At 45.9% G+C, this 23,473-nt stretch overlaps 1 protein-coding gene across 2 annotated transcripts; it reads left to right on the forward strand.

Moving 5' to 3' along the window:
* Window positions 1-1,235: 1,235 nt before the first annotated feature.
* NSFL1C (NSFL1 cofactor) lies at window positions 1,236-20,376 on the forward strand. Of its 2 annotated transcripts, XM_043479571.1 has the most exons (10): window positions 1,236-1,500; window positions 4,028-4,125; window positions 8,760-8,834; window positions 10,728-10,733; window positions 11,303-11,468; window positions 12,093-12,185; window positions 13,358-13,467; window positions 13,850-13,987; window positions 18,697-18,861; window positions 19,983-20,376. In XM_043479571.1, exons 1-10 carry the CDS (start codon window positions 1,396-1,398, stop codon window positions 20,143-20,145), a joined length of 1,119 nt encoding a protein of 372 aa, XP_043335506.1. In that variant the 5' UTR covers window positions 1,236-1,395; the 3' UTR covers window positions 20,146-20,376. The 2 variants fall into 2 exon arrangements, with proteins under 2 accessions (XP_043335506.1, XP_043335507.1); XM_043479572.1 differs by lacking the exon at window positions 10,728-10,733 and having other exon boundaries at window positions 1,330-1,500.
* The last annotated feature ends 3,097 nt before the right edge of the window (window positions 20,377-23,473 follow it).

The following is a 23,473-nucleotide window of genomic DNA, read 5'->3' on the forward strand; positions in this document are numbered from 1 at the left end:
TATGCAGGTCAAGAAGCAACAGTTAGAACTGGACATGGAACAACAGACTAGCTCCAAATCTGGAAAGGAGTACGTTGTAGCTGTATATTGTCACCCTGCTTATTTAACTTCTATGCAGAGTACATCATGAGAAACGCTGGGCTGGATGAAGCACAAGCTGGAATCAAGATGGCCAGGAGAAATATCAGTAACCTCAGATGTGCAGATGACACCACCCTTATGGCAGAGAGTGAAGAACTAAAGAGCCTCTTGATGAAAGTGAAAGAGGAAAAAAAAAAAAAGAAAGTGAAAGAGGAAAGTGAAAAAGTTGGTTTAAGACTCAACATTCAGAAAACTAAGATCATGGCATCCAGTCCCATCACTCCATGGCAAATAGATGGGGAAACAATGGAAACAGTGACAGACTTTATTCTTTTGGGCTCCAAAATCACTGCAGATGGTGACTACAGCCATGAAATTAAAAGATGCTTGCTCCTTGGAAGAAAAGCTATGATCAACCTAGACAGCTTATTAAAAAGCAGACACATTACTCTACCAACAAAGGTCCTTCTAGTCAAAGCTATGGTTTTTCCTGTGGTCATGTATGGATGTGAGCGTTGAACTATAAAGAAAGCTGAGCGCTGAAGAACTGATGCTTTTGAATTGTGGTGTTCGAGAAGATTCTCGAGAGTACTTGCGCTGCAAGGAGAACAAACCTGTCCATCCTAAAGGAAATCAGTCCTGAATACTCACTGGAAGGACTGATGCTGAAGCTGAAACTCCAATCCTTTGGCCACCTGAGGTGAAGAACCCACTCATGGAAAAGACCCTGATGCTGGGAAAGATTGAAGGCAGGAGGAGAAGAGCACGACAGAGGATGAGACGGTTGGATGGCATCACCGATGGGATGGACATGAGCTTGAGTTGGCTCCGGGAGTTGGTGATGGACAGGGAAGCCTGGCGTGCTGCAGTCCATGGGGTCGCAAAGAGTCGGACACGACTGAGCTACTGAACTGAAAGGAAATAGCACCAGGCCCTTGGTTCCACTCAGTTGAACAAGTGAATGAACGAAAGAATAAATTAGTGAAATGAGGAAACGACTCAATGAACAATGTGAAACAGAATCCTTTGGGGATCTTTCATTCCACAGGTGCTCAGTGGTGGACTCTCCCCGCCTCTCATCCTCCCCGCGCTCCCTCCCCCGCTGTTAGACTGAGGGTCCGGGCTGCGGCCGCCAGAGGGCGCAGAGCGGCGGCGTTTCCCGCACGGAAGGTTTTGCATGAGGCACTGTATGGGGCGGGGCCTGCGGGCGGGCGCCACTCGGCTGGACCCGGTCAACCCGAGGGCGGAACGCCGCGGCCGGGCTGAGGCTGTGCAGTGAGACCCGGGGCAGTTTGGGCGGCGCACCGGGCGAAGATGGCGGCGGAGCGGCAGGACGCTCTGAGGGAGTTCGTGGCGGTGACGGGCGCCGAGGAGGATAGGGCCCGCTTCTTCCTGGAGTCGGCCGGCTGGGACCTGCAGGTAGCGCTGGGAGGTGGGCCGCGTCGGGCAGGCAGGGTACTATGGGGAGCAGACACCTGGTGCCTCAAGCCCGCGGCGGGCGAAGCGCACAGTCATCCCGCCGGGCTGCGGCCCGACCCAGGCCTCAGGGTCCTGGGTCTGCTTGCCACTCGTGCCAGCTCGTCCTGGGCGAGGGGAGACGCAGGCCAGCCCAGGCCCGGACTGACCTGGTCTACCGGGCCTCGGTTTCCCCTTCTGCCTAGTTCTTGGGGAGGCGAGACTTTGGGCACTGTCGCAGCCCGCGTGGAGACGGGGACCCTGGGGGCGTGGCTGCCGCGCAGTCTCGGCTGCAGCCCCGGACGGACTGACCAGCTCCCGAGTGGACACGCGCGGCGGAGGGAACGAGGTGCTTGTTCATTTCCGTGTCCTCAGCCACAGTCACACGCCCCCTCGTACCTAAATGCTGGGAGAAACTGGGTTGTGGCGCAAAGTTGGGTCCTAGTCATCTTTATTGAGTAACTTCTCTGTAAAATGGGAGTCTTTATGGAGCTTGTGTGGTTCACTGGCAGGTATTAGATATACGTAAAATACTTATTGACTGAGAAGAGATTAAGATAAACTACACCAGGCAGGGATTTTGGTAAACTGTTGAATCCTCTGTGTCTTGAACAATGCCTGACAGGTAATAGGCACTCACTCAGTGATTAATTGTAGAAAGAATTGCATACATGTTTTTGGCCAACCTACGTCCTCGATGGATGACAATGTTTAATATTTATTGAGTGCCTACCATGAGCTTTATGTATCTTAAGTTATTTAAGCATTGCACTCTGAAGCTGAGGTTTCGGGAAGTTAAGTAATTTGCTGAAGGCCTCACTAGCTACCAGGTGGAAGAAATGGCATTAGAACTCAGTTCTGTCTGATACCAGAGCCCAAGCTCTCTTAAGCTCTGCCACCACGTGCCCTAGCAGTTTACATACATGATTGGGTTTATCCTCGCCACACTGTGAAGAAAACTTCCTCATTTGAGGAAATTGATGAATTGGAAGCGCAGAAGGCAAGTGATAGGCCCAAGCTCACACACCCAGGGGTTAGGATGTGAACTGAGTCTGCTGACTTCACCATTTACGTGCTTCGCGAAAGTATAAAGTTAGGTAAAACATCACAACTGTATAGATATATGGTGTAAAGCCCCTGTGCTGGGTGAAAATGCAAAGTGCAGCTTCTACCTGAAAGACCTAGAAGCTCCCAGTGTTACAGTTGGCAGGTCATCAGTCTCAGGCTCCTCATGCTGTTAGTGCGGAAACACGCTCAGTATGTGATGTGACTTGCCCATGACTTGGACGTAGACCCCCTCGATGCCAGTTCAGTGCATGTCCCATAGCAGCACAGGGCATCCTGGCTGGCTTGCTAAAGTGTGTCCTGTAAAGGCACGCTGCTTCCAACAGGCTGGTTGTGTCCCACAGCAGCTCTCTGTCTCCTGCAATGTGGTGACCTTGAGGACAGGAGCCTTGTCTTGTCATCTCTGTAGACCTCATTGCACTCTCACTTCACTGTGCGGAGTAAGTGTTGGTCGATCAGGCCTGTCCGACTCTGCGACACCATGGACTGTAGCCGATAGCCCGCCAGGTTCCTCAGTCCATGGGATTCTCCAGGCAAGAATACTGGAGTGGATAGCCATTCCCTTCTCCAAGGGATCTTCCCTACCCAGGGATTGAACCCTGGTCTCCTGCAATGCAGGCAGATTTTTTATTGTCTGATCCACCAGGGAAGCAGTGATTAGTAAATACCTATGCATTGAGTCCATGCAAGAAACATCCAATCACAAATGGCTAAAAGAGGTCCATATTCCTTCTGTATGTATAGAGCTAAGACATGACTGTGCATAAATGTTAATGGATCCTCTCATCCATTTTGAAAGGTTGGTGAAATGGGTGTCCCCATTGCACAAACCAGGAAATAGCCGCAGAGAAAAAGTAAAAGTAGTCATCTGTAGTGACCTCACAGTTTCAAATTCCTGGCTGTCACCTGAAAGCTGAGAGCAAGGGCCTGAGCAGACTGCCTGGGATCAATCCTGGCTCTACTCTTTACCAACTGTGTAACCTCAGACAGTTTTCTTCTCAGCACTTCTCTGTCAGCTATAAAATGAGATGATGATAGCACTAACTCCATAGGGTTCTTTAAGGATTAAATAAGTTAGCACACATAAAGTTCCACTCACAACAACATGGCACATAAATGAGTGTTCATTAAATGTACACTGCTTTTACTAGATCCCATTTCCTCATAAAATGACATTGAGGAATGTCTCCATCCCAACTTTCCTTTTTGCCTTCTTTTTCCTTTAGTAGGTGGAATTTGTTTCAGGCGATATGAAAACAAATAGTTGGGCCACTAATCTTTTGGTCTTATTTCCTATGGCCTACCAGATACAGACTGCTTTATAATTGTTGGGCATATTTTTGTGTCTTTGCTCCTTTGTGTTCAAAGGAGATGTATTAGATGAAGGCCTGTTTAAGTATTCCAAGTTACTGCCTCTCTGTTTCAGATCGCCCTAGCAAGCTTTTATGAGGATGGAGGGGACGAAGACATTGTGACCATTTCGCAGGCAACCCCCAGTTCAGTATCCAGAGGCACAGCCCCCAGGTAAGGGCCAGCTTCAGTTATTGCCTCATTAGTGTGCTTCCAGCAGTGGTGAACTATTTCCTGACTTGACAGAGGGGTCAGGCCTAGGAACGTGGACCAGTGGGTTTGAGGGAGAAAGACTGGTGGGTGGTAGTTTCTTGCAAGACTTATTCCTTTTGTGTGGAGATGTGGGATTCTTAACTGAGTGTGCTTTATGATCCAATCCTGGAGGAAACAACAAAACCAACTTTTTAAATGTTTCGGGGGGTTCTCTTTATTTATGAAATGTGAGGAGCAGCTTCTCCATCTCTGAAAATAAGTTGAAACTGAAGTGCTTCCTTTCAGGGATGCTGTAGATGTAAAAGTTTAGGCCAGATGATTTTTAAAAGGCTATTTAAATATTTTAGGATGCCCATTACCCTATTAAAAAGACTTAGAAAAACTAAACCTGTTAACGCACTCTTTGGCAAATTGATTAGGGAGACGGTGTCTTATTTTGTGAAACAGTGTTAACCTTTGTAATCTCATTTACATCCCCTATCCTCACCATCCTGACTCCAATGTTCTTAGAGCAGATTGCTACTGTGATCTGCAGACTGCAATAATTATTGCCGGATTTCATGAGACAGGCAGGGCCTCTTCCTTTAAAAGTGTGTGAACCACATCTCCCTTCTCTGCTGAAGCCTTTTCTACTCTGGTGTATGTCCTCAATTAGTTTGAGTTTACGTTCAGCCCCAGAACACATATATAGGGTTTCTTTGCTGGTGTGAGGTGATAAGTTGTGTTTCTCTCTGAGAACATCTGAGATTTAAATTACATTTCCCCTCTTTCAAGAAGGAACACTAACCCCAGCTGTCATTGTTTCCTTAACTTCTTCGCCTCCTTCATTTCCAGAGGAAAGAGGTAATAGGCAGGACATCTTTCAGTTGTTCATCGATGCTAACCTGTGAGGTGTTGTTGATGACACATCATGATGTTACTGCCTGGGACCTGGTTGGTAGGGTAAGGGCTCTTATGAAGCTGCTCATGGAGACAGCTAATTTCCTGCAGTGTGTCTTTCACAGGCACACCAGATTAGTTGGGTATTGGCACAGAAATAGAGAGGAGGAGAAATTGAAACCTAGCTTGTGATGTTAGTCACATGTTCATACCTGTCTTCTCTGGTAGACCCAAAGTCCAATCCAGACAGTGGTTTATTAGAGCCTGGGCTTGGAGCCTGACCACCCACCTTCATGCTAGAGCCTGACCGCCCACCTTCAAATCCCAGCTCTGTCACTTGAGAGCTTTGTGACCTTGAGCAGGTTACTTAAATCTTTATTTCAACCAAACTGATTTGTTTGGTGTCTCAGTTCTGCCTAAATTTTTGGCTCTTCTGCTTTTGTTTGAGCCTCTCATCTGACTCGACATGCCTAGTCTCTTGCTTCCTTTCCACCTGTGCGAATCCTTTATGTCCTTCCATGTTTAGCTCCCTCCCCACCTTCTCTACGAAGTATGTAATCCCCAAACCCAGAGGCAGCACAGACTCCATTCACAACCCATATCTGCATACTACTCAAAGACGTCTCTCCTGTGTTGTCTTGAATTCTTCTGACGATTACCGGAATATTTTTCTCCCTGAGTAAATTGTAAGTTCCTAGAGGTGGAAGGGCTAGTATTTCAGAAGCACCCACCATCTGTCTGGCTCTGCCAGATACTGTTTCATACATTATCTTCTTACACCTCAGTAACCACCATGGAAGTAGGTAGGGTGCTCACCATTTCACATGTCTGGATGCTGAGTCTTAGTATGAATAAAACACATTTGCCCTTACGGCGAATTCAAACCCAAACTCGTCTAAATCCAAAACTGCTGCTCCTGCTAACTACGTTCCTGTCCAATATCTCCCACCCCTGTACCTAGCACAGGGTTGAGTAAGAGGGAAGCTGTTATTTCTTCCTTTTTCTTCTTTTTTCATTGTACAAAACTGTACTTTCATAAAATGCTAGGGACCACTGTTGTCTGATTCTTTAAAACTATATTGTCTAATATGGTAGCCTCTAGCCTCAGGTAGCTGTTTAAATTAATTAAAATTAAATAAAACAAACATTCAGCTATTCATGCTCAATTACCGAATTTTAAATGCTCAATAGCCCCATGTGACTAGTGGCTTCCATATTGGACAGTGCAGATACAGCATTTCTGTCACTGCAGAAAATGTTATCTGACAGAGCACCTTTGTGCCACTTCAGAGTGCCTGGGAGATAGAGTTCTGATACTGAAAAGTTGAAATTTCTGAGACAGTTTGCCAATTTGTGGAAGATACAAGACCTAGTATTCTTAAATTGGTGATGTCCCCAGGACATCTGTACTGTTAAGGTAACTCTCAGAGCATTACTCCAGAACAGTGGTCCTCAGACTTGAGCATGTATCAGAATTACTTGGAGGACTCCTAAAACCAGATTACTAGATACTCCTGTTAGGGTTTCTGATTAAGGAGGTCTAGGGTAAGGGTGAAGGATTTGCGTCTGTCTGAATTTCAAGGGTAAATGCTGATACTCCTAGTTCAAGGCCCAACAGTTTGATAACTGCTGCTCAAGAGTAGAACTTGAAATGTGCTACACTATCCGTCAGCACCCCAGCTGTTCACAGCAAGCCCATGAGGTTGGTGCTGATTGTTTCCATTTTCACATGAGAAAATGAAGACTTAGAGAATTTCAGTAGCATGCCCAAGATCCCAGGTTTGGAAGCTAAGTTCAGGTTGAAACCAGGTATATGGATACCAGAGTCTGTTAGATGCCATCAAAGTTACGTGTAAGAGACCTATAGCCAGAGCAAGTGGTTTGCTCAAGCTGGTGGTAGTGGTGTTCAGTCGCCAAGTCATGTCCCAACTCTTTGTGACCCCATGGACTGCAGCACGCCCCTGTCCCTCACCATCTCCCAGAGTTTGCCCAAGTTCATGTCCGTTGAATCAATGATGCCATCCAACCATCTTATCCTCTGTCGCCCTCTTCTCCTTCTACCTTCAGTCTTATCCAGCATCAGGGTCTTTTCCCTGTACACATGTACACATGTGTATTTGAAGGTGTTTAACAATGGAGAGATAGAGAATTTTTTTCTCCATAGATGATAAGCTGAGCATCTGTAGAAAAATTCATTGGGAAGAGTAATGAGTGGAATTAGCTTTCCCAGGTGGCTCAGTGGTAAAGAATCCACCTGCCAATGCAGGAGACGTGGGTTCCATCCCTCAATCGGGAAGATGCTCTGGAGAAGGAAATGGCAACCCACTCCAGTATCCTTTTCTGGGAAATCCCATGGACAGAGAAGCCTGGCGGGCTACAGTCCATGGGGTCACAAAAGAGTCGGACACAACTTGGTGACTAAACAACAGGCCTTTAAGGCACTAGTACAGATCTTAATGACTTGCATCCTTTTAGACCATGTTGTGTAGAGCATGAAGGAATGCCCAGGAGGTTGCTCTCAGCTCACTCAGGCAGGAATGTATTTGCTACACCATTTGCTGTTTGTCCTCTTATGTCTAGTTGGTGGAGCCTCAGAGTATATTCTGTCCTCTTATTGTCTCCCTGAAATAAATCTTTCTTCAAGACTGAACGGGAGTAAACAACTCCTTCTTAGCCTCACTAAATCGCTGTTATCCCCTTCCCCTCATATTAAAGAGAAACAACTTTTTTCCCCATAAGAAATACAGAAAATGTTTTTGTAAATTGTGTGTCTCATGATCCTTGAAAAACTAAGATTGTTCCTTGAGGGCAAATCTAAACTAGGAAAAAAGTGGCAGTGTAAGAGGACATCAAAGGAGGAAGTTAACCTTTCTCATAACATGTTTAGTGGGCCTTCTCTACTGCACCCTGTACTTGACTAACCTACAGCAGAAGCAGACAGGGGCCTCTGCACGCACATATTTCACATATTTGTTTCATTTCTGCTCCTTGATTTGTCCTTTAATGAGTTGCTGTCACTGGTTTCTGTGTGTGCCTGTGCTGCTTTCCTATAATGCCCTGCTGGTCCCCTTTCCCCACTATCACCACCATCCATTTTCCAGTTGACTGATGGTCCCCTCGTTCATCAGCACTAGGTCCAAATGCTGCATTTCTCTGGGAAGCTTTTCTTGGTACTTCCCCCACCCCCACCTAGAACAAAAGACTGCTCTCACGTCCCATGTGCTTTGCTTTGTCACAGCCCCTATTGCACAGTATTTAATGGATGGTTTCCAGGCCAGAGTGCCACTAACCTGTAAGCAACTAAAGGGTAAGAACTGTGCCTGATAATTTTTTAGACCCGCATCCAGTTCAGTGCCTGACACACAAGGCATCCCCCCAATATTTAAAAATTATATGATGAAAATCGCTATCCGGTAGTATGTTTTTAAAGTAGTACAGCCCCTATCCGGTTCCCTCCTTCCCCTAGGAGAGCTTAAATTGGATTCCACTTTGCTTCTTGATACACTTCCTATTTATTCTTAGTCCTGGGTGACCTTGAATATATACCACATTGTTTAGCATATAAACATAAGAGAGATAACCCTCTTCCACCTAGATCCTTTTCCTGCCCCACCAAAAAACCTAACCTCAGTGTCCCCAACTTGTAGCAGTTGATGATGGGGGTTACCTGTTTTTAACTCCCCATGAGATCAATTTGCTCCTTTCTGTGTCTCCAGCGATAATAGGGTGACATCCTTCAGAGACCTCATTCATGACCAAGATGAGGACGAGGAGGAAGAGGAGGGTCAGAGGTGAGTCTTTGTTGGGGGCATAGTCCACAGGAAATTCTATGATAATTACCTGGAAGGGCCTAGAAGGATAAATATGCTCTGTTATCATTAACCATTAGTACTGTGGGCTAGTCACACACATACTAGAAACAGTTTTCCACTCCGTGTAGCTTAGAATTGACCCCTGTCTTTTTACCATTGTGTTTTTCATTTGGGGTTTGTTTTTTTGTTGTTGTTTTTAATTTTTAAAATAATATGTGTTTATTGAAGAATATTAGGGGAAAGGAAATAAATCTATAAGGAAAAAAGCCATTCATAGTATCACAACCCAGGTAGCCAGGTATTAATATTTTTGGTGTATTTCCTTCCAGTTTTTCCTTAATTGAAAAAGCAATGTATTACATAATAAATAGGAAAATAGGCTTAGAAATGTATATTCCCCTTTTATACAGACACAATACTGTTTTTTTTTTGTTGGTTTGCTTTTAACCTTTAGGAATATTATAATAAAACTGGTGTCCATTGTGGACAATAAAGCATAATGAAAAAAATATAACACCCACCCTTGGTAACTACAGTTAATATTTTGGCATATTTCTACTAAGTCTTGGTTCTGTGTATAAAGGTAGCTTGTTGATACTGTATTTTATATGATGAAGATCAGATAAGTTTGTTTCTTGCTTTTGTAGAACTAATGCTACATCTTGAATATTTCTCCATGTCATTAAAATTCTTGACAAGTGTTTTCATTGACTATAATAATAATGATCCATCATATGGAATGTTTGATGTTTAGATCATTTCCAGTTTTTTACCAGTGTAGATATCAATGCTGTGAACATCTCTGTGTACTAATCTTTGACTACATTTCAGGTTATATTAAATACTTTCTAGAAATGAAAATACCGAGTCAAGGCCATGAATATTTTTAGGGCATTTTGATCATAGGTTCCTAGTTCATAAGCCAGAGCTTTGAGGTCCCATAATAAGGACCTTACAGAACTTTATCTACCTGGAATGAACAAGGATGAACTGGCTGCAGCCTCATTTTACAGGTTTTGGTTCTCCATGGAATCTGCCTGGGTCTGTCAAACATTCCTGAGGAACATTGTGTAATAACTATTATGGAAATGCAGTTAGCTCATTGTGGTCACTCTTTGGGAAGTGGGCTCAGAAATTGCATGTGTTCTGTTCTTTGTTTTCATCCATGTAGTGACTTTTGCCCTACCTCAGAACATTCTATTTAGATATACTCAAAGTTCAGGAATAAATGTTAATTTCAGTGTTTTAATGCTCCTTGAAAGACAGTGTCATCAAGTAAGTGAATGCCCAACTCATAAATAACGTCTTCGTAGTTCTCTTGTCTGGTCACATCCTCCAGGCAGTTACCTTTTACTTCACATCCAGAGTTACCCCTTTGGTCCCTCAGCATTTCAGACCTAATGACACTGGTCCTCTTGTTCATGCCAAGGCCTAGGGTTTTGCCTTCATTCCCTGGGTAATGTCAAGACATGGAAGGCCGAGGCTAATTTTTATAGGTTCTCAGTTCTCCCCACTGAGATGTGCTTTTGACTTAGCTGTGAATAGGAGTGATAAGGAAGCAGCCAGCCAAGGCTACATGACTGCAGATTTTCAAACCCAGGTTAAAAAAATAAAGTGCCAACTTAATCTCAAGCTTTGCTTAGCCCATTACAAAGCAGATGTGGGTATCTTGGGGCTTATATCTGAGCTTCGCTGACCACCTCCAGTACCCATTCTCAGCATCCTCTTGGTGTGTGTCACAACAATTGCAAGGCGAAGTGAGGCTTGGGTGAGCTCTTGGTGCGGTATCAAACCACCTTACATGTGTGCATTACTCTGTGCTTGTTCTTTTGCATACATCCGCTGATTTGAACCTCACGGTCCTGACTTAAGGAACAGGTAGGTAGGGCATGTGGTTCTTCCCTTCCATTTCAAAGAAGGAAAGTGAGGTATAGCTCAGTGCACTGGCTTGCCCAGGTCACTCAGTGACAGAGCCAACAGTGGAACCTTATTGCTTGTACTAACCATGCCACTGCCACCATTAATCCGGGGCTGCTAATGGTAGCTGCTTCTCACTGTGAACGTAGTGATCAACCTGGAAAAGTGTTGGCATTTAATCCCAGAGCTAATGTGCTGTTGTGCATGCCTGGAATGTCCTTTTCTAGTTTCTTTACCTGATAAACTCATCATCCTCAAGGTTTAGCCCAGAAGACACTCTTCTGGGAACCCTTGACTGTCCTCCCCAATTCTGTATTCCCAGAGACCCCTTCCTTACCTTTTTTTGTGGCTCACACTGCAGTATGTCTGCCTGCCTCTTTACATGTGTCTCCCACTAGACAGTAAGTTCCATAAACATGAGCATTGGTACCCTTTGCCTCATTGTGCCTAGCTCCTAGCCCAAAGCCTGGCACATGCTCTGTTTATGTTTTCTAAGCGTATATGGTGTTAGATGTGTATTTTCTGTGCAGGTTTTATGCTGGGGGCTCAGAGAGAAGTGGACAGCAGATTGTTGGCCCTCCCAGGAAGAAAAGTCCCAACGAGCTGGTGGACGATCTCTTTAAAGGTGCCAAGGAGCACGGAGCTGTAGCTGTGGAACGAGTGACCAAGAGCCCTGGAGAGACCAGTAAACCAAGAGTGAGCATATGGGGTTGATGTCTGTGTCCATAGAACTGAGGATCCAGAGCAGGGGGAAGGAGGCCTTCATCACCCAATAGTGATTGAATTTGTTTTTGTTTTTCATTTGCTCACTTCCTGTCGTGCAGAAGAGCAGTGCAGTTTCTCTTACCTTTTAATATGAATCAAGATTTGGAAAAAAAAAAAGATTTGGGGCAAAGTTTTCAAACCTGTGGTCTAGATCAGGTTCTGCCAGTTGTTTTGTTTGGCCTGATCAACTTGATTTAATGTCTCGCTTTATTTTTTTTTTTATTTTAATTAAACCAGTAGCCATCTGTTTTACATAAAATCTAAATTTCTGCTGTCTTTGTTAAAATCAGAAAAGTATCTGGTGTTATCCTGCACTGAGATTCCAGCATGGTCGTGGTTAACTAGATCTTAGTAGCAGCCATTCCCTTTAGCCAAGCAGCACTCTCTCCAGCCACAGCTTTCCAGTTTTCACCCCAATCCCGAACTCTGTAGCTCTGAGCTTGCTACTCAGAGAAGGCATACCTCGTGGTTAAATATCTTGGAATAACATTTTGTCTGAATAACCTGATCACCGTTGACCCACTCCTTAGGTGTTTGTGAACTTGTCTTTTATAGCCATTTGCAGGCGGTGGCTACCGCCTTGGAGCGGCACCGGAGGAAGAGTCTGCCTACGTGGCAGGAGAAAGGAGGCGGCATTCCGGCCAAGATGTGAGTGTGCATCCATCTTCTGTAGGGAAGCTTGTGGACTGTTTAATCACTTTGGGGGAGAAGCTAATCCCATGATTCAGCAGCCTCTGAAAGGGAAGAGGCAGCACATTTGCTGTGTCATCCATGAATGAAAAGGCTTACCTGAGAATCACAGACAGCTCTCATCTGGCTGGATGGTGGCAGGGGGAGCTGGATAAGTTGGGCTGGGCAGAGTGGATGGACACACAAAGGAGTTTTCTGAGCATTCCATGAGTCTCAGGCAGAGGGATAGTGGTTCCAGGGTTCTCTGGTGATGTGGACAAGGCTAAAGACCTTGGTCTTTAGACGCCCTCAGGGAGGCTTGAAACATACTTTTAAAACTTTTTCCTTGTTGTTGTTCAGTCCTTTTTTCCCTGTGCATAGGGGGTGCCCCCTCTACTAAGTATAATAATGCTATGAGACAATTTTGAAGTTTATGCCATAAACATTTTTTATTTTATTGATTTACAGTGTTGTGTTAATTTCTTCTGAACAGCAAAGTGACTCAGCTGTATATATTCTTTTTCAGTGCCATAAATGTTTTCATGTGACCTTGTGAACATTAGTCTCCATAATGTTTTTGTTTTTAATCATTTTGGGTTTTTTCCAGAACAAAGTCAAGCAAGAAGGAAATAAAAATTCTTCTACTTGAGGCAGCAGCTGCTAATATGTTGTTCTTTAGCCCTCTAGACGCTTTCCTGTGGCTGTGTACAGGGAGTTAACAAATTTTGTAGATATCATTTTTAATGACTGCAAAATAGTCCGTGTAAAATTTGCCATGCTAATGTAGTTGAGCACAAGCTCTGTGCCAAGCACGCTGGCAACGCTACAGATAAGGAAGCTACAGCTTCAATCAGTTGAGTCACGTGCTCAGTGCCGCTTAGCTAGTGAGTGGCAAGATCAAGACAGATCTTGGTCTGCTTAAATCAAAGCCTATTCTCTTAATTTGTGCCATATCGCCTTCTTATTTTAGGTTAACACTTATTTCATTGGTTGTTGATTGCCTTCCTTGTGCATGAATATATGTTTGTCTGTCTGTGTGTTTTAGTAATGACACAGTAAAATAGTAAAAAACTTGCTAATTTGCAGGTTCACACTGGTATGCTTGCCAGGTTCCTGACAATGTATGGACTGCTTACCTCCTGTTGTCATAGGTTCATGTAGTGTTGAAGCTCTGGAAGACTGGATTCAGCCTGGACAATGGTGAACTCAGAAGCTACCAAGACCCATCCAACGCCCAGTTTCTGGAGTCGATTCGCAGAGGGTGAGCAGAAAAACCCTCCTTCAGGTTCCATCTCAGTGTGTGAGATGGCAGATGGGAAACAAGAAATCAATTCAAATGTTTATTATTTAAGAAATTTAAAATTTTAAGCAGATTTAGCACAGTTGAGAAACAGATTCACAGATCTGCTTCCAAAACCCTGTGTATCTGCTTTTCCTCTTTGGGCCTAGGTCAGAGCCAAGTCACCAGATATGACTCTAGGCAGGCATGAGAGAAGGGGGAGGCAGGCAGGTAGCCACTAGAGCAGTCAGCTCCCAATGGAGGCCCATCAGTTGGAGATGAGAAGTTTCTCCTCCTTTTGTACCCATCACTGTCATTCTCATCCTGCTCCGTGTGGGCCCGAGCACTGCCTTTTCTCCCACAGAGAGGTGCCAGCAGAGCTGCGGAGGTTAGCTCACGGCGGGCAGGTGAACTTGGACATGGAGGACCATCGGGATGAGGACTTCGTGAAGCCCAAGGGAGCCTTCAAAGCCTTCACTGGCGAGGGTCAGAAACTGGGCAGGTAAGGAGCAGCATGGGGGGTGTGGAACTGTGTGGGTCATTCCTTTGGGGCCCAGCAGACCCTGTGCACAGTTCACTTGATGCAGCTCTTTACTGTTTATTACAAAGTACTTCAGATTTTATCTTTATGGGAGGAAAAGTATGAGAACATAGGCTTTGGCATTAACAAACCTAAGTCTAAATCTCTTCTTTGCTTTCTAGCCATATAACCTTGGACTGTACAGCCTTAGTTTTCTCAGCTTAAAGCGGGACTAGTAAGAGTCCTTATCTCCTTGACTACTGTTGGGAGGAGCACGTAGAGCATTGTCCCACAATGAGCAGTGAAGGTAACACATCGCTGCTTTGACTTGGTCATCTAGGGTGCTCAGGGCAGAGATGATCATCTCAATGGCTCTAAGGCTGAAGCAGACACACATATTCAGGTCACTTGAGGTGGGGATTCAGAGAGGGTAAGGAATCCAGCCAGCCTGCAGCAGCACGTTCAGGATCCAGGGAAGCTCAAGGACATTGCTGCCCTGTGCAGGCTGCTGCTCCAGTGTTAGGGGAGCTCTTATTTTTTCTTCTCTGGTCCTGCCTGACACTTACTTTGTCATTCCCTGTGACTGTTTTGCCTTGTGTCCTCTGCCACCATCTCTGTCTTGCATTCAAACCCCTCATATTAACAGGATCTGATTGGTTGATAGTTCCTCTTACCTCTGATCAGCAGAGTTCTCACACCAGATCCTTGACAAACCCACAGACAGGCAGCCTTTTCTCAGGGACCCACTTAGCTTTGGCTGTGCATGGGGTCACTTGGTCAGTATTCTGAGCGATCTGTGCACACAAGAGGCATTCGGCGTGGTGACACACAGTTCAGTCCTTATTTTACAGAGGGAAAGCTGAGGCTCTTGGACTTCAGGGGTTACCCGTAGGTGCTCCCTGCGGTGCCACCAGGACTGGAACCTGGTCTTTTGATTGGCACTCCTTCCCGCACTTCTGCACAGCATGACCCTATTTCTGACCTAGCTCTGGCAGCTTTTGAGCTCGATGCTGCCCTTGCTCACCTCACCAGATCAGTGTGGTCTGCCGACAGCTGTGCTCTTTGCAATTCTGACTGGCCCTCTTCTTGAATCCCCTACCTCCCTGCTGGCCATTCATGCCCCGTCAGGAGCAAGGGTCATAGCTCTATTAGAGGTAATAGACTGCAGTTTACCAGGACCAAAATACTGAAGTCACCCTCCTCTCATTGTTTCATCTCCCACATTGGGGTCTGTGGGTTAGTCTGGGACAGCTGTTCTCAGAATGATCCATCTGTGACTTCCCTGTCAGTTGTGGTAAGCTTTGTGGAGCACCACTTAATTTTTTTTTCCATATATTATTGAAAATAAAGTGTGTTTATCTTTTAAAATAGAAAATACAGATAAAGAGTAAAAGCTATTCTTAAACCTAACAGCCAGATATATCCAGTTAGTATCTGAGGGTGTGTGTGTAAAAACAAATGTTCTATGCCCTACTATTTTGCCTAGTCAGTGTAGTCTGGCTATCATTCCAGATCAGTAAATGAATTTCTGCAATATTGTTTTTAATGCTAACATAATTTTCTATCCTCTGTATGTACCATAAGTTAACCAGTCCCTGCTATTAAGTATTTACGTGATTTATCAGTATTATGAACATTACAGTGGTTATCTAATTAAATCTTTATATACCCCTGATGTTGTGCTAGAATTAGTACAACAAGTAGCTCAAAAGATCCTCACGTTGCCCTCCAAAACATGGTACCCTTCTTTCACCCACCAGTAGTTTTATGGAAGGCCTCAGAACACCTTGCAGTTTGGGTTTGTCTGGCTTCATGATAGTAACCGAAACTTTTGGAATGTCTTAACTCTATTGTGTGTACAAGACAATACATTTAAAAAAATTAAGATATCTTGAGACTTAGGATAAAGTGAAGTGTTAGTCACTCAGTCATGTCTGACTCTTTGTGACCCTATAGACTGTAGCCTGCTAGGCTCCTCTGTCCATAGGATTTCCCAGGCAAGAATACTGGAGTGGGTAGCCACCCCCTTCTCCAAAGGATCTTCCCGATCCAGGGGTGGAACCCATGTCTCCTGCGTTGCAGGTAGATTCTTTTCCATCTAAGTCACCAGAGAAAGCCTCTGTTTTAGGATAGGGCTACTTTATTAGTGCAGATAATGAATCAACAGAGCTTGATAATCAGACATGATGCTTGTCAGCTAAATAAATGTTCATTGCCAGTTCCACTTTGATTTTCAGTTCTAGCTTTTAATGAAAAATGAGCTTAAAAATAGTTTTATTACAGCTAAGGGTGATGGGACTTTATCTTTTCAGTCTAAACCAGATGGATAGCTTTTTCAGTTTTTCCAATAAATTTTATTGTGCTTTCCATCATTGTCTTGTTAACTAAAATGATCAGGAAGCCAAATATTTTAGGAAATTTTTCTCAAGTTTCCCTCAAAGATTGGTCAATCCTTGTTTTTTCTCCAATTACCTAGAAAAATAAAGTGAATGAATAGATTTTTCTCAGTTCGGAAATTTTAAAAAATTCTTTCAGTTGCATGAAACTTTTTGTTTTAGGTTTTGCATTTGTTTGTTTGGATGGGAACTAATCTGAAGATTTGAGACGCCTGCATTTGATTTCGAGTAGCAAACACCACGAGTGCACTTGGGATGGGGTGAGGGTGTCACTGCTGCTGGAATGAGCACCGCTGGTCACCATGCTTGCTGCAGTGCTCATCTTTGTAAAGCTGGTGACAGGGCCTCAGGACTCAGCATTGTTGCAGCAGAGCACCTCAGTGCCCAATTTATTCCCACTACAAAGGAAATGAGCAGTCATGTGATTCAGCTTCTCTCTCGTTCAGGCCTTTCTGGCAGGCAGCAGCTTCAGTGAGTACCTGTCATACTTGGAATTGTTATAAACAGTTGAGGGCCAGGCTACCTAGAATCTTAACTAAAGAGTTGACCTAATGCCTTTAAAATTAATGAACAGAACAGAGTAGATCTTAAGCATTTACAGGTGCAACATTTAATTTTCTGCTACCTCTCTTCGGGCCTGTGATGGTGTAATTTATCTGTGTGTCTCATCTTTTGAGTCCCACACGTTGTGAGGCCAGTACATAGAGGCTTTTCTCATAGCCGGTAAGTGTGGCCAGCTTTCTCTTCTGATCTCCACTCTATAATTCTCTAAGCCCGTATTTTTGATGTTCACAGAAAGTAACTTCAGTTTTTAGTTCTTCCTTGCTGACTGTGTGCTCTGGGGCAACATTTCGTGGACTGTTCCAGGAAATGATCTTCAGGAGGTTAACATGAAAAGAGCATGGTGGTCAAATAAGTTTGCCTTAACTTCACAACTTCTCAAAGTGTTAGTCTTTCAGTCATGTTTGACTCTTTGTGACCCCATCAACTGTAGCCCACCAGGCTCCTCTGCCCATGGAATTCTCCAGGCAAGAATACTGGAGTGAGTTGCCATTCCCTTCTCCAGGGGATCTTCCTGAACCAGGGATCGAACCCAGGTCTCCTGCATTGCAAGCGGTTTCTTTATGACCTCTCAAGACCTTCTTTAATATGTTAGTGGCCTCTGACACTGTTGGTATAATGTTGGTGACATTTCCAGAACCTTCTTGTAGATAACGCAAGGGACTCAGGTCCCAGGGAACACACTTAGGAAAGCACTTTCGTTGGATTTGCTAAGAATACCCTTTTTAGGTAAAGATCAGAGGAAGAAGTGAGGTGGAAGAACTGATCTAATTAGAGGCTTTGGGGGAAGGCAAGGGGATTCTCATCTAATGGCCTCTATTCTCTGCAAAGGTATAGGCCAGGACGTCTGCTAAGAGAAAAAAAGAGAACGCCTCCACACAGTTGTGGAGAATTGGGAATTTGTGTGCATTTTGTGTTTGTCCGCCTCCCTGAGTGGAACACCTCTTTAATCCTCACAATAGTCCTTGTTAAAGAACCTTGTTACTACTCTTGAAACTCAAAGAGCTTGAATAACTAGCCCAACACCTCCATAGCTAGTGGGTATAATTCAAACCCTGGTCCATCTCATTCCAAGATCTGAGCTGTCCACACTGCAGCAGGCACCACGTCCTATTCATATTATATAATTAATCCCTGTGGTGCCAGGCACTTGGTTGGCTTTCCAGAAATCTGAACTGCCTCCTGATAGTTGACCAATGAGTATGAGATACCCTCATGAGTGAGGCTGCACTAGGGCAGGCAGGCCTGAAAATTCCATCAGAGGATAAGAGTCTGAACTTGTCCTTTACATTCCAACAGTCACCTGCCAGGCTGTGTCACACCCGCCTCAGTTGCAGACTTGGAGTATCCCCTCCCCATTCTGCCCTTAGCCTCTCACTGGGGCTAAACTCATCCTGATCTGTTGGGTCCTCCAGCATCAGGTCCCAGTCTTCCAGCCCAGGCTGTCTTGCATACTGCTTACTTCCTTTCAAGCTCTTGTTCAGTTGTGGACACCAGGGAAGAAGGGGGTGGGTAATTTGCCCAACTCCAGGAGTGAGGGAGCTGGCAGTAACTTGGGGATTGAGGTGAATTCTGCTGGACCTCTAAGTTCCATCAGAGCAGGGATTCTGTCTTGTCACTCCTTACATGGCTGCCACCAGACATAGCAAATGCTCAGTAAAAGTCCTTGACAGGATTCCACTCCTGCTGGGGCTTTGTTTCTGTTCTTGTCCTGATGCGATCCTCTCTCTTCAGCACTGCCCCCCAGGTATTGAATACCAGCTCGCCAGCACAGCAGGCAGAAAATGAAGCCAAAGCCAGCTCTTCCATCTCAATTGATGAGTCACAGCCTACCACAAACATCCAAATACGGCTTGCTGACGGTGGGAGGCTGGTGCAGAAGTTTAACCACAGCCACAGGTACCTTGCATTATGGGGCCTGGCTTATTCTAAGAGGGTCCCAGAAACTCCCACAGAGAAGTGAGGAGAGGGAGCAGTTCTTCCCCCTGAACACCAGCAGACTTTCCAGGCTCTCTCCAGAGGAGGCAGTGGGGTAGGAAGCTGTGCACGTCTGAAGCCTTTGGTTTGGTCCCCACTCTTCCATTAAGTGTAGCCAGTGACTGCTCCCTCTCTCTCGTGTGGGTCACAGATTCCTCAGATGGATTTGTTCCAAACTATTTGGTAATAGGAAGTTTCATGCTAAAGCCCAAGAGAACAGATAATTTGAACTGCTGCGGTTGTTGGAGTGGGGAGGGGACAAAATGCGGCATCCCACTCATCCTGCTCTTCTACCTCCCTACCCCCAGGGGGCCTCTGACAACCTCTAGGCTATGAAGGTCTCTGAGATGTGGACTTGGAGAATTCTAGAATGCCTGTTCTATCTCAGCTCATCCAGGCCAGACTGAAACAAACTGCCTCCCCAACTTAAAGATGGGGAAGCCAAGGCACAGAGTGATGAAGGGATTAGCAGGGGAGGACTGTTGCCAGTAAAGATATTTGGCAAAACAACTCTTTTTTTTTTTTTCTAGAATAGCAGTGTCTAAATTTCATCAGTCGTAGGCCATATAAATCAGAACCCGCGTGGGGTCCAGGGAGTGGCTTGCCAGTCCTTGAGTGTTGACAGGCTTCACATGAGGTTAGTGTGGAGCAAGTGTGATGAGGATTATAGAAGAGGGATCAGGCAGAGAAGCCCCTGAGGAGAGGGACCAGATGTGGGCAGAGCGCACAGCGTGATGAAGAACTGAAGGGGGGAGGTAGGAGAACGGGAGAAGGAGGGTGGTGTGTGATTAGGCAGGACTTGGGACTACTGTCCGGAGGTTGGTGTTTATAACAAGGAAGAGGGGAGCAATTCTGTGAAAGATTTTGAAAGAGTGACATGAGCTCATGTGTTTCCAAATGAGCATTTTGGCCACTGTGGAGGATGGGGCAGAGAAAGGGACCTGGGGATAATGAGGTGGCCTCCCTCTAGCCTGGGGGCGGGGGGGTGGGAGTGGGCAGCAGGCAGCAGAGAACACCACTCACCCACCTCCCCACTCCACCAGGATCAGCGACATCCGACTCTTCATTGTAGACGCCCGGCCGGCCATGGCTGCCACCAGCTTTGTCCTCATGACTACCTTCCCGAACAAAGAGCTGGCTGATGAGAACCAGACCCTGAAGGAAGCCAACCTGCTCAATGCCGTCATCGTGCAGCGGTTAACATAACTGCCCGGCCAGCAGCCTCATCTCCCTCCTGCGTCTCCCATGGTCAGCTGCCCTGTGGGGACCACCCTTCCACCCTCTCCTGCACACCCTGCATCCAGTGCCACGTCTCCTCCGTAGCTCTGGGTTCTTAGATCTCAGTTGGACATTTGTTTTCTCCTTAGTTGCATTTCCTGGGTTTTTGTGATGATCAGTGGACTTTAAAGAAAAAAATAAAAACAACCAAAAAAAACCGAAAATTGAAGGAATATCACCAGCATGTTGTACAGAACTTCTCCCACTGAGGCAGGCTTTGATTACCATAAAATCGTATTTGTCTAGGGTGTGTGGAGGAGCCTTCCTTCCATCCTCTCTGTGTAAAAATTGCATGTGGCACACAACATCCACCCACTAAGTGTGACCCCCCTCCCCCCCGCCACCCCTATGTAGGGAAGGAAGCGGGGATACTTAAGAGAAAAAGGCTTTTGTAGCACTCACTTACATCAGAACACATTTCTTGTCTGGATAAAACTGGCAGCAACAAGAGGGCCCTGAAGCGTGAGATCAGATTTAGAGGCACACAGCCCCTCCGTTCCTTTCACTCAAACCCTGAGAGGTGTACACTCCCCAGGCCTTGGCCAGTTGAGATTCTGCCTACAACTCCTGCTTTGCCCCTTGCCTCCCTCATCATCCGGGCTGCTGTGTCATTGCTTTATTTCATGGAGAGATGTGTCCCTCAGAGGTAGGGGAATCTTTTTACTGGGAAACAGCTTGTGCCAACTCAGATGAGTTCAGAGTCAGGGTGTCTTGGCCTGAAAGAGAAACAAACAGCGTATCACCGAGCTCCTGTTAATGTGTGGCAAACCACATGTGGAAGAAGAGGTGGGTTCCCTGTGCTTCAAGCTCCTTGTACTGCATTTGTAGGAGGCTTTTGCTGACTAAAGTTAGGGTGTAACAAAGATGGCTTTGGTGTGCAGGCCCGAGTTCAGACTTGCACCAACGTAGGCAGTAGTCCCAGCCAGGCCAAGACCCTCCCCACATGAAGTGTGAGTCTGGGAGAGGAGGGCCACTGTGGTCTTGGATGGAAGCCTTTCACCCCCTGTTAAGTGAACCCCAGAATCAGCACTGACTCAGAATCTCCTGGTTTCAAATCATAATATAGCTCAGTCTGTTTCGAAGCAGTCATCACCAGTCACTTTCTCTTTTCTGTTTCACCCCCTGCAGTGAGCCAAGAGCTAACATGCTGGTCCTCAGAGTTGGGGGAGGCCCTGGGTTCCCAATCCAGACCTATCCTGAGAAAGGGAGTTGGTACTTCTGATCCCAGAGAGGCAGTTGGGGCAGGGCTGCAGGCAGAGAGAAAGGAAACCATATGCTGGTCTGGAGAAACTGGAAATTATTGTCAGCTTGACCATTAAAAACCAAAATGAGGACAGTGGAGTTTGTACTTTCTAATGGGTTGCTCTGAAGAAGTATAATGACAGCAACCATAGTAAGTACTTCAGTGCTGCACAAGAATCCCACTGTACAGTGCCAAAACCTAAAGCCCAGGCCACACGGCTGGTAAGTGTTAAGGCCTGTCTGTCCCTAAGGCCTCTGCTCAGACACCATGCCCCGTACACATACACTCCAGCCCTGTGTACGTACACTCAACCCTCCCCTCTTCAGGGTTTCAGCTTACGTTAATAGCACATGCCAGAACAGAGCATGAAAACATAACCTGCATCCTCTAGAAGAGTCTACAAAGGCCCTGGGTTCCCACCCAGCTCTGGAATTGAGTGAGGCAGCTGACTTAACTGTTGGCAGCCACCACAGTGCAGACCAGCCAGGTACCCGGCCCTACGTCAAAGGGACTGCCAACCACACAGCCAGGGATCACACTAGTCCAGTTCAAGGCCAAGTAAGGATGTTTTCAGCCCTAGTTTTTGTTCTGGTGGCACAGATGAAAAGGTTCATCCACTTGATAGATGTTTCGTAGGGAGATACTCAACAGCCATTGGTTCTAGGGTTTCTGAAGTCAGGGCAGTTGTTCTCAATTGAGGCATTTTGGATCATCCCCAAAATTGGCTGTTGAGTGGGCGTTAAACAGGTCTGTGTGCATGCTAAGTCACTTCAGTTGTGTCTGACTCTTTGCAACCCTATGGACCATAGTCCTCCAGGTTCTGGGATTCTCATTAGATAAGAACAGTGGAGTGAGTTACCATGCCCTCCTCCAGGGGATCTTCCCGACCCAGGGATTGAACCTGCATCTCTTACATCTCCTGCATTGGCAGGTGGGTTTTTTACCACTAGCTCCACCTGCGAAGCCCTAAGTAGGTCTGGCCAAGGACATAATGCAACATATAGGATATGTCCTAATTGAAGGATATCCAAAGTTCATCACTGAGTGAAAAATGCAAGTTATGATGATGCCCTAATGAGTGCATATTAAATTCATCTCTACTGTGGGACATGTGTGTTGTTCCTGTTTGATTTTGTGAGCCACACTATGCTAAACAGCCCTGTAAGTACTGTGTGGGACACATCTGGTTGCTTCCTCAGGAGATGCCTTTGGGTGGCACTGAGAAAGTGCCCTTCTGAGCTGCAGGGCCCCTTCCCATGCCTGCCCACTGTATAAAATGTGCCCATCGTTGGAAGGACTGGGGCTGAAGCTGAAGCTCCAATACTTCGGCCACCTGATGCAAAGTGCCGACTCATTGGAAAAGACCCTGATGCTGGAAAAGATTGAGGGCAAGAGGAGAAGGGGATGACAGAGGATGAGATGGTTGGATGGCATCACTGACTCAATGGATATGAGTTTGAGCAAGCTCTGGGAGATTGTGAAGGACAGGGAAGTCTGGTGTGCTGGAGTTCATGGGGTCGCAGAGTCAGACATGACTTAATGACTGAACAACAACAAATCCCAGCCAGGAACCCTGTGAAGTTGAGTTCATTGGGGGAAGAAGTTGGTGCAGAAATGTGAGTTCCCTGTTGCTGCCTCTATCCTAACTACATTTTACGGGGGAACTGCTGCCAGAACTTCTCCTAGGGTCAAGTAAAAGGTTATCTTTCTTTAAAATGGACTTTGCTCCCTTGTCGAGGGCTGTGACCATGTTCTCCCACCACCCCCTTCTACATCCACTCTTGTCTCAGGCCAGGCCAAGGAAGCAGAGCAGCAAACATTGTAGGCTTCTAGTGTCCAGCCTGGGTCCCAGTCTGAGCAAACTCCTCTGTCATGTGCCTGCATCTGTCTCTTTCTCTCAGTGGCCTCATGTCTCACCCCACGTTCAGTCCCTCAGTAAGTCCTCCAGGTTCTACTGCAAATGCATCCCAAATCCAGCCACTTGTCATCCCTCCCCGGCGATCTCCGGGGCCC

Source organism: Cervus canadensis, chromosome 10, assembly GCF_019320065.1.
Source record: "Cervus canadensis isolate Bull #8, Minnesota chromosome 10, ASM1932006v1, whole genome shotgun sequence".
NCBI classification, from domain to species: Eukaryota; Metazoa; Chordata; class Mammalia; order Artiodactyla; family Cervidae; genus Cervus; species Cervus canadensis.

Coding starts and splice junctions, on each gene's coding strand:
- NSFL1C (XM_043479571.1), top strand. CDS start 1,396: ATGGCGGCGGAGCGGCAGGACGCTCTGAGGGAGTTCGTGGCGGTGACG. Junction 1,501..4,027: donor CGGCCGGCTGGGACCTGCAG/GTAGCGCTGGGA, acceptor TCTCTGTTTCAG/ATCGCCCTAGCAAGCTTTTA. Junction 13,468..13,849: donor CTGGAGTCGATTCGCAGAGG/GTGAGCAGAAAA, acceptor TTTCTCCCACAG/AGAGGTGCCAGCAGAGCTGC.